Below are 11147 nucleotides of genomic sequence, written 5' to 3'. Positions count from 1 at the left end.
TGCAACACCACCACGACCACCAACACCACCAACAACAACACCACCACCACCACCAACACCACCACCACCAACAACACCACCACTACCACCAACACCACCAGCACCACGACCACCAACACCACCACGACCACCAACACCACCAACACCACCACGACCACCAACACCACCAACAACAACACCACCACCACCACCAACACCACCACCACCAACACCACCACCACCAACAACACCACCAACACCACCACCACCAACAACACCACCACCACCACCACCACCACCAGAAACACCAACACCACCAACACCACCAACACCACCAACACCAAAAACACCACCACCAACACCACCACCACCACTATATTTATTATTATTTGTAAGTATAATAATCGAAGCAATCGTCCTACGTTAGCGCGCCGGCGGATATATATATGTTCAAGGTATTATTAGTTCAAGGTTATTTTATTAATTTATTATGTTAAATGTATTATATGTTCAAAGTATTATTAGCTCTTAATATGTTAGACAACGTCATAGCAAGAACAGCAAAAACACGAACAGTAGTATGCATGATTACAGTCTGCATGTGCACTGCATGGGTAGCGCGATGAAGGAGAACTTGGATCTGCTTTCAAGATTCTCCCACAAAAATGTCTCATCTGTAATTTTTTATCGTTATGAACTTGTACCGCGTATGTGTAAACATGCACATTTGTTTATATCTAATAGTTCTGGCAATATATGATAGCATTGGCAATATGACGTTAGTTTGAAACGGTAACACAATACAGAAAATACATACGTACATCTCTAACTTGCGTGTGAAAACTATACAATTTTATTAAGATACATACCATCCGACAATCGAATATGTTGTAGTCCCTGCACCATATAACGACTATAATGTCGACATGTGTTTACAACATTCGGTACTAAATTGGCAACGGCAGCCACGGAAACGTAAAACACGTTTCGCTGTTATTTGGTCAATACACGATCAAGGGCATATATATGCGCTTTGAAATTGGCGGCAGTGGCTACATAAACATAAAAACTCATTATAGAAAATATCGCATAGATATATATGCGAATTAATTGCTCTACACGAGCGCTACGCGGTTATGCAGTAGCGATACAAGCAAAGCGTACACTGTATATACGTACATGTATCGCGAGAATAGGTGTGTCTACTTGTGGCTAGATTCATCGTTCCTATCGGTTGTTACCCTCGCCGTTCAAAGACAGCGCCCTTTTTATGCTCGTGATCGACTTTCTTTTGGCGAGCACACTGCATGCTCTCTTGGTCGCTGCCTGTATGCTGACAGGTTTTCGATCCCCTTGTTCTCACGCTCGTCATGAATTTACCAGTTGTGATTGCGTTGTAATTCAATCGACAGACAAATGACGTGAAACCCCTGAGCGGATGTAGTGCGTAATCGTGTATTCTGCTGCGGGTAGAGACTGACTGACCTGCGTGCCCGTCTTTTGTGCAAAACAACATGCGCACACGCACGCACGCGTACGTACGCACGCACGCGCACAAGGACACATGCTCGCGCGCACAAGGACACATGCGCGCGCGCACACACGTACACACATACACACACACACACACACACACACACACACACACACACACACACACACACACACACACACACACACATTAATTAGCATGCGCACACAGCAAGCACGCGCGCGCGTGCTGTTGGTAGAATGTAGTTTATATAAGAGGCGTATGCTTGTTATTTATCTTTTAGATTGGTTTGCTTGGTAAGTAACAAACTCAGGAAGGAAGCCGTACAAAGTCAGTGAAATAATAGTTGTGTAATATTGTTAGGAACGCGCACATCCTTTGTAAGCTAGTAGGTATGATTAGTAGAAATTGGGTAAGGTTGGCGCCATTAGATGAATAGGATTACAATTCCTTTGTTTTTCGCTGTAACTCGTAAGTGCTTTTATTGATAATCTTCTCATACAGCACACACTCTCCTACGGGCATCATAAAGAATAACACATTTCTAGAATAATTGTAATGGCTGTATTACGGTGTTCCATTAAGAAATCAAGTAGAGCCGTAGAGTGACAAAAACTGCAGCGATTCAATTAAAGGTTTTGGGACTCTTTTTTCTTATGTATGTGCTTGAATATATATATATATATATAATCATGAGTATTAGAAAGAGATGCGAGAGAGAGCGCGTGTTTGTATTACAGTATATATGCTGTGTACGCTTACGTGCGTGTGTGCGCCCGTTTGTGCGCGTATGTCGATCTGTCTGTCGTTGCCTTGGCAGTCTGTCTATCTCTGCTTGACTATCTCAATGGGTCTTTGGCTGCCTATTCGTCTGTCCGTTTGTTTCAACAATAACTTTCGTATTTCATAGCGCATACTGCTGCATAGATAAATCGAACATTATAATACCATATGATCTATCTGCTTGGATTTTGAGGTCAGGTGACTATGATTGAACGAACGTTTCTGAGCGATTTACTAACATTTTTCCGAATTTCTATCAGGGTTACTGCATGTAATAGACATTGCAAAGTGCGACAATTACAGTGAAAGATACAGATTACGAATTAATAAAGATACAGATGTGAAAGTGAAAGTCACTTTATCTAGTGAATATAAATAAATTGTCTTTGACAGTACGGTATAAACTAAATTGGCGACATGGTGTTCTTGTAAAAATTGCAATCAATGCATTTTATATATATATTTACCCGCCTTGAGCGGCTGGTAGACAGCTCTAGCCAATCATTCTCGCGACAAGACAATCTAATAACAATGCTTGGCAACGCTGGAGTGCAGGAGTGAAAATACATGTAAACCTGTTCAGATTAACCGACTTAGAAGCAATATCTAAGCAGGCGGCGCTGTTATCTCGCACAGACGGATGGGTCAATTCCACGCCTAGCAGAATAAATGCAGGCTATAATCGCTGGACAAATTATTTGCCGCTTGAAGAAATTATTCACGCCATCTATGCCGGTTGCTATACACACATACTCAGATTAAATATATGATTACCTCTCCGTAGTGCACGTTTAACATTTTTCTTCTACCCTATCAAATTTCGATGGGCGCGTTTGGTATATCAATATTCTGTATATACTCTTATATAATATATATATATATATATATATATTGTTATAAATTGTTATATATATAAATATATTATTATATACAGCAATGATATATTGCGTTTGTAAAAGGCCCGAATACACATTTTGTCTACATATTTGTCGCAGTTTTGTAAGACCTGCTGTTAATAATGCCGGAATCACTAATAGCCGGTGAGTATAGATCTCAGCTCATATTCACGCAGCTGCTCTTGATGCTTATATTACACCGTACCTGTACGCTAATTAGATTATCGATACGTTCAGTTGTCCGGCTTACAAGTCAGGCATTTCTCCCTTGTACACGTGTATTGACATTACAGCATATACCCCGTAGGCATCCGTCACTGTGTCTCTACTGACTATAGAGCACTACGCAATTCTGTACCTTCGGCGACATATTGTTAATATTCGTCTATAGCAGATACGCTGTAGCAATTCTGCCAGTACCCGCATATGAGGTTATTAACGCTGAATAGGAAATCGTTTTTGGCGACTTTCCGGTGTTTCTGGAACAAAGGACGTCATCAATCACTCCTCCCTGTCTTTAACCCGGCGATTGCCATGGCGCGCATCCGGCGTAGGCCTATTTAACAGCGCCCTTGGTGTAGCCTTTATAGAGCGTATCTATGATGAACTTGATAGTGACTTGATAAATCTGCTCCATATTGTGAGTGTATCTCTCTCCCAGCGTTTCCTTGACTGCATCTAAGAATGGTTGTTCTATCCGCTAAAATAAAATAAGAATTTACGATATATGCAAGCATCCGGATGCACGCAAGTGCTTATTATTCTTGCGATGTAGTTTTGCTGTCCACATCATCATAGTTAGCAGTTAATTTGACTTAAAAGGTCATGGCCTACCAAAAAAAGAATAGATTATGCACATGCGTTTAAGGACTCAATGGAACTGATCCGAGGTTACACCAGCTATATATTTTATTTCCCATAGCAAAACCGTAGAATAATTTTTGGCAGAGTAAATGTATGGAGATCTCGCCTCGACAGACTTCGTAGCGTTTTTATATGGTTATTCTGAATTCGGCTTTCAACTAGTTCCGTCCGATATGATTTACATGTTTTCTCTGTTTATGGAGCACACTATAAGGGTGAAACGACATGTGCAATTCTTTAAAACATTGTTAGTTTATAATACAAGATACACGATGTGTAGCCTGAATGCAAATGTGTAGAAAATGCAATTTCGCGATTATAGAGGAATAGAATTATGTACTTTCTTATCCAGTCGTCCATCATGAATGATAATTTAAATTTATATTTGACAAAGTAGGGTGCAATCAGCTATATCACTTGTTGTTTTGCTCGATATTGTTAATTCTCCATTCATTGGAAAATTATTGGATCATTAAAGTTTCATTGGCCGCAACCTGAATATGACGCAACGCTTTTTGATGGCGCTGTGTTGCGTGAATATACGTAGGCCTACATTGTTATTATCAGATGTTCTTCTATGATCTGCATTATGACCGATATATACAGGATATTTCACGTAAAACAAGGAATTAATAGTAACAAAGCTGAACGAAGACTAAATTCGATATAGGTGGGCCTGATAATTCCCAAGAAACGTTGCCATGTTTTACATAGCTAGTCGTAATATTAGAAGCCGAAGTCACTTAATCGACATCGACTCCAAACCGAGGGGATTAGGGTTACCGTAACTGTAACCCGGCCTATCACTAACCTTAACCCTAACTCTAACCCTAGCCCTAACACTAACCCTAACCATATAGGCCTAACCATAACCATAACCATAACACTAACACTAACACTATAACCCCAACCCTAACCATAACAGCAATGTATACACTAATTCTAACCATAACCATTTAATCATAACATTAACCCTAACCATAACCCTAACCATAACACCAACGTATCCTAACTCTAACCATAACCACAACACTAACTTTTAATTAATCCCAACTCTAACCAAGTTTAACCCTAGCTATAACCATAACACTAACACTAACCCTAACCCTAACCATAACACCAACGTACTCTAACGTATCTACCCATAACCATAACCATACCACTAACCCTAACCCTAACCCTAATCCCAACTCTAACCTTAACTCTAACCCTAACATTAACCATAACACTAATCCTAATTCCTTAACCACAACTTCAAACCTAACACTGGTCATACCCCATGCAGGGCTATCACTAATCTATGGGTAACCATATAGGTTAGACCGAATAATTCTGTCCTAAATAACCTTTTTTATATTTTGGTGAGGGTTATTGATTATTGGCCAATTATTTGTCCAATAACCCTCACCAAAATATAAAAAAGGTTATATGGGACAGAATTATTCGGTCTACTTATAGGTGTGATCATGTCTGCGGCCATGATATATGATGCCTTTTATTTATTCGCACGTACATGCACCTGATGACGTGCAATCTGTGTGAGACGGTTCACATCAAAGATCCTAGAGTGCCAAAGGCCTTTGGCACTCTAGGATCTTTGGTTTACATGAAGCAGCAGCTAGAATGTGTGAATAGGTTTGCAAGATTGAAACCGCTATAGCGACATATAGTCACTATGTACAATTGTACACAACATATACATAAACATCTATATATATAAAGTTGTTCAGCCGAATTAGTCCGTACTCGCATAACTAGAGAACTCACAGCCTAGAGGAAAATCTATATATATAAAGTTGTTCAGCCGAATTAGTCCGTACTCGCATAACTAGAGAACTCACAGCCTAGAGGAAAACTAAAGATATTTTCAGAATCAGCACGTCTGGGAGGGGGTTCTGGCTGAAACAAAAATTTTAATTAAATGAATTTTGAAAAAGTGAATAATAGGCTTCCGCACTAGCAGGTATGTGCTCACCATAAATACGGTAGCACCCTTGTTTTTTGTGGGTTTTTTTTATCCATCGAATCCGTGTATTTCACAGACTCTCTTAACTGCCAGCATTGCTTAGTATCACTGAAGGCTATTCCGCTGAAATGTGTAATAGGGGGCCTATGCCGTATCGTAGTTTTCACAGCGCTCGCGCACCCACAGACATGCACACACACACACACACACACACGCACGCACGCACGCACGCACGCACGCACGCACGCACGCACGCACGCACGCACGCACGCACGCACACACACACACACATACGTACATTCGCACGCACACACATCTATCTATCTATCTATCGTAAAAAATATTGCAGTTTGACGGTGACATGATTAATACTATTATAACCACTACGACTAATATTACGATAGAATGTTTCTAACAAAGGCCTCCCGGTCTCTTATCCACGTCCACACATGTACACCATTACCTACAACTATATATATATATATATATATATATATATATATATTCTCCCCTCCATCTAGTAGATGCACTTACTCTAATAATGCGTATTATAAATGGCGAAATTTCTTCAATAAGCTGAAAATGTTCAGTATACTTTTTCTATATGCAAAAGGCAAGCTTTTTTGCATATAGGTAAGATAAGCCTACGCTAGGTCTACTTATGCAGCTCTTTTGCTTCGCTACAGAAACTCACGTCACTCAACGCACGCACGCACGCACGCGCGCACACACATAGAGCACAGCAAGAAAGACACAGGAGAAGCAAACAAATCATTAACAAACAACAAGACAGACATAAAACAAACAAACAAACAAACATAACAAAATAAAGGCACAGGAGGTTTTTGCACAGCGAAGGATTACATAGGCAGAGCTGCGCCTACACAAGAACTTGATGTGGTGACAGCACGAGTGGCCACACCAAGAATGACAGTTAGTACCTATATATAGACAAGCGCAAAATAGGTCTAGAAATATGGAGCATGTTTGCGGAGCAACTATTCCGATAGTGCCCATAACGGAGCATAAAATCGACATTATAACCTAATATAGTAAATGTCCAATACTAGGCCTATCCGATGACATTTACTATATTAGGTTTTACTATATTATTTACTGTATTAATAGCTAATAGTAGCCTTTCATTATACTAACTGAGGGAAATCTGAAACATCAGTCAACAAAGTATTAGCAAGAACCATGACCTGTACGCATGAAGTCGTCAGAAAACAAATCAGGTGACGTGTTACTATTACAATTGAAAAAAATATTCTTCTAGTTGTTATTTGATGAAGGTTCATATGTACGTTCGTCGTTATTGCACGGGCTTTGCCAATTTTCCACTGCGATTCCAACCGAGATAACTTTCTGCAATTACAAATAACTATTATATTCTCGCTGGCATTCGCAACCGCATACAGTGCACTGCGGAGCTCGCTTTAAGCTTCTCAAAGACTCGCGCGAGAAAGGAGGATATAATAAGCGCACTTCAACTTCTCGCTCGCGTGTGGAAAATAATTTCTCGACTTGCCGTCAATCGATCAGACTCGCACGAGGAGGCAATTTATTGGCAGCGGGCTTAAGTTTGAGGCAAGACTAGTTAGTCTGTTGTCCGGGAAAGTTCCGCAGGGAATTAGCATCACGTCTGCAGAGCAGTCGATGCGTGGGTTTGCAGTGATTGCCTAGCTGTCACGCATGGTAACAAACGTGCGAGAAAAGAAACGTGCCGGCAAAAAAAGAATCAACTGAAATTAGTTCAGCTGTATATAATACGATCAAGAGCTAATAATACCTTATTATTAGGTATTATTAGATTATTATATAGGTTATTATAAGGTATTATTAGCTCTTGATAAGATGTAGATAATGTAGGATTACCCGTGTATACACTACTACTGTAGTATATAGTACTCCCAAGGGCGTAGCCAGTATGTAGCACTGTAGGCCCGGGCCTACACTTTTTTTGGCCAAGTTATCTTTTTTTTTTAAACACCCATAATTCAAATCCATAAGCTTGCTGGACGAGTTTAAGAGTCTAGGCAGGAAAAACTATTGAAATGAACGTAGCAAGAATATGGCTAAATTAGGTGACCTATTCTTCTGTCATCTAGGCTGTCATTTCTATCGCGTGCCGTTTCATTCAACACTCTACCCGCCGAAAAAGACTAGAATCCGATCTTGTCAGGTTTTTAACATTTTAACTCGTTCGTAACACTATTTTAACTCGTTTGTGTTTTTTGGGTTTAAAAGTGATATTGAATTAGGTGTCTTAAGTTAGCAAGAGGTCAGGGAACCAGAATGAACACTCGGGAAGGGCCGTTTCCGGCCATCTGGGGGGTTTGTAAAACCAAAAATTTTCTTGTACGCTCCGCGCCAACCGATGGTCGCGCTCCGCTCAGATAGTCGTGCCTACAACTTTGAAAATCCTGGCTACGCCCCTGACTCCCGTAACGACACCCGTGACACGCGTGACGCGCTGACACGCGCTGACACGCGCTGACACGCGCTGACAACGCAGATGACACGTGACGTGTACAAGACGTAACACCTATGCCACACACTGCACGTTTCACTCGTTTTATCTACTACACAAAACACAAGTATTTCACTAAAATTCCCCTATTTTGGAGCCATAATTATACTTTCTCAAAAAAATTACTACAAAAATTCACATTCATTGTGTCTACATTAATATTTCTACCTTACTTTCCCTTTATCATTTTTTTGCGGTTTTCAACAAATTTCGGACTATATATTTGATGCAATAGACTATCATACCATTGAAATATTCGTCCCTGTGTTAGGCAATAACATGATAACGTTACCAAGAATTGTCCAGGGCGGAAGCCTGCAATGATGCGGTGTACTTACTCAGAAATACCAATTAAGTGAGCTTATAAATACTCGATGGGCTTACTAAAAATTCTCGGGTGTGCTTACTCAATGAATACTCGGAGTGATTTCCTAGAAATACTCGGCGTCCTTACCCAAATATAATCCGTGTGCTTGCCAAAAACACTCGGTGTGCTTACCCAAAATTACCCGGCGTCCTTACCCAAACATACTCCGTGTGCTTGCCCAAATGTACTCTGTGTGTTTGCGCAAATGTACTCTGTGTGCTGACCAAAATATACTCCCTGTGCTTACCAAAATATACTCCCCGCGCGTGTGCTTGACCAAAAATACTCGGCGTGCTTACCCTAATATACCCCGTGTGCTTGACCTAAAATATTCGGCGTGCTTACCCAAAATAACTGGTCAATGAGGCCCCGCGCGTACTCACCCAAAAATACTCTGGTCTGAAGCCAGCGATGTCGCGGTGCGTGACGCCGATCGTGTAGAGCAGCTCAAAGAAGAAGTTGAGATTGTTGAGCGAGTGTATGGCTTCATCGAGCGTCGACATCACCTGCGAAGCGTGATTCTCCAGCTCGGGACTTTTGGCGAGTTGATCGACCGGCACGTCTTTGAACTTCTTCTTGAAGACGGCGAGCAGCTCCTCGTGCTGAAGAAATAATCTGCAAAACGCAAATAGGTCTGTTTCTTACGTTGGGTTTGCTTTTTGTCGTTTGATATTGTTCTGCTGCAAGAATAACCTGCAAAGTGCATGCAGATAGGTCGGTTTCTTAGGTTAGATAATTAGATTTACTGTTTGTCGTTTGATATCGTTCTGATAGTGCTGCGAAAATAACCTGCAAAGTGCAGATAAGTCGGTTTCTTAGGTTAGTTTACTGTTTATCGCTTGAGGTCGATTGGATTGTTCTGCGGAAAGAGTCTGCAACGCAGGCATGACAGATCACACGTACTTAGATGTGGAGGTAATTCTGAAATCACCCCCAGTGACCTATATATAACGCGGTCATATAATGCTTGCTGTCGCTTTTCTCATGTTGCAGAAAGAGACTGTAACGGACACACGAAGCAACGCATGCATTTAGATACGACGGGATGATTAGCTACGTTACGTAGAGTACTGTTCTGCACTGTAGCGCGAAGATACGCGTATTGAATTCCATATACTATATTTCAATAATAGTTCTATATTAAGCAATATTTTAATAGTTCTATATTCAATAATATTCTAATAGTTCTATATTTCAATAATATTTCAAATATAGTTTAAAAAAACAATTCCCGCGATAAAATAAAATTCGCATTAATTTACGCGCTATCCTGTTTAGAAATCATGGTCGTATCCAAAAATTCTGGATGAAAGGAGTCCAGTGAAAACGATACGGGGTGGGTGGTGGGGTTGGGGGTGACACCACAGATTTCGCGATGAGAGCTGGGAAAAGTTGCTGTCACACTGCAAAAGTCAAGCTTGCTGTCAGGAAAGAGGTAAACGGGCATGACATCCCTGAATCCTCTCTGGATCACCACTAAACACCACATTGGATGCTACGCCCCACTATTGAGATCATGATTCAAGTAAAGATAACATTGTAGAGTCCTAAACTGAATATTAATCGCGTCCAATTGCTGTAAACCTCACCCTCTGCCTGTCGACCTTTAATAACTCTTACTGAACTAATAACTCTAGCTTACTGAATTGAATGCGAATGTTACAATGAAGGGAATATGGTATAACACCTAACCCTATGACGAGCTGTGCGAGGCCATTCAATAATTGTACATTACGGCGACTATTGTTCTCTCCTGGTTAGTTATTTTGCGTGTATCTACGGTTGTATCCAGGGTAGGTAAATCCAAGCGACACGTGCATGCACATGAAAGCGTCGCACGGTTACACAAATCTCCCCGGCTAATATCCGTGCTGCGTATTCCTTCCTCACTAAGCTTCCTTCCTCACTTAGCTCTTTACTCGATCCGCCGACGGCTTACGTAGTAGAAATTGTCCGCGCTGTCATGTGACGGCAGGACGGCTTCGTAATATTTACATGTACGTGTGCGTGCGAGCGTGCGCGCGCGTCTGTGTGTGTATGGCTGTGTGTACATGCATGTGCGCGAATGTGTATGTGTTGCAGACGCAACAGTAATCTAGCTCAGAAGTACATGAGTTTGATTCTATTTTCATCCTAACTACATGATACAAAAACGCACGCACGCACACACGCACGCACGCACGCACGCACACGCACGCACGCACGCACGCACGCACGCACACACACACACACACACACACACACACACACACACACACACACATAGT

The 11147-nt window shown here is 41.2% G+C and overlaps 1 protein-coding gene across 1 annotated transcript; it reads right to left on the bottom strand.

Moving 5' to 3' along the window:
* Nucleotides 1-2462: 2462 nt before the first annotated feature.
* On the bottom strand, nucleotides 2463-10327 carry LOC106811755 (neuroglobin-like). The gene is made up of 3 exons (XM_014815472.1): nucleotides 10285-10327; nucleotides 9264-9520; nucleotides 2463-3850 (listed from the first exon to the last, which is right to left on the bottom strand). Exons 1-3 carry the CDS (start codon nucleotides 10325-10327, stop codon nucleotides 3707-3709), a joined length of 444 nt encoding a protein of 147 aa, XP_014670958.1. The 3' UTR covers nucleotides 2463-3706.
* Between the last annotated feature and the right edge of the window lie 820 nt (nucleotides 10328-11147).

The sequence above is a fragment of the Priapulus caudatus genome, unplaced genomic scaffold, assembly GCF_000485595.1.
Source record: "Priapulus caudatus unplaced genomic scaffold, Priapulus_caudatus-5.0.1 Scaffold571, whole genome shotgun sequence".
Lineage (NCBI taxonomy): Eukaryota > Metazoa > Priapulida > Priapulimorpha > Priapulimorphida > Priapulidae > Priapulus > Priapulus caudatus.
The sequence above is the reverse complement of the archived record's forward strand: the minus strand, read 5'-3'. Positions and strand labels throughout refer to the sequence as shown.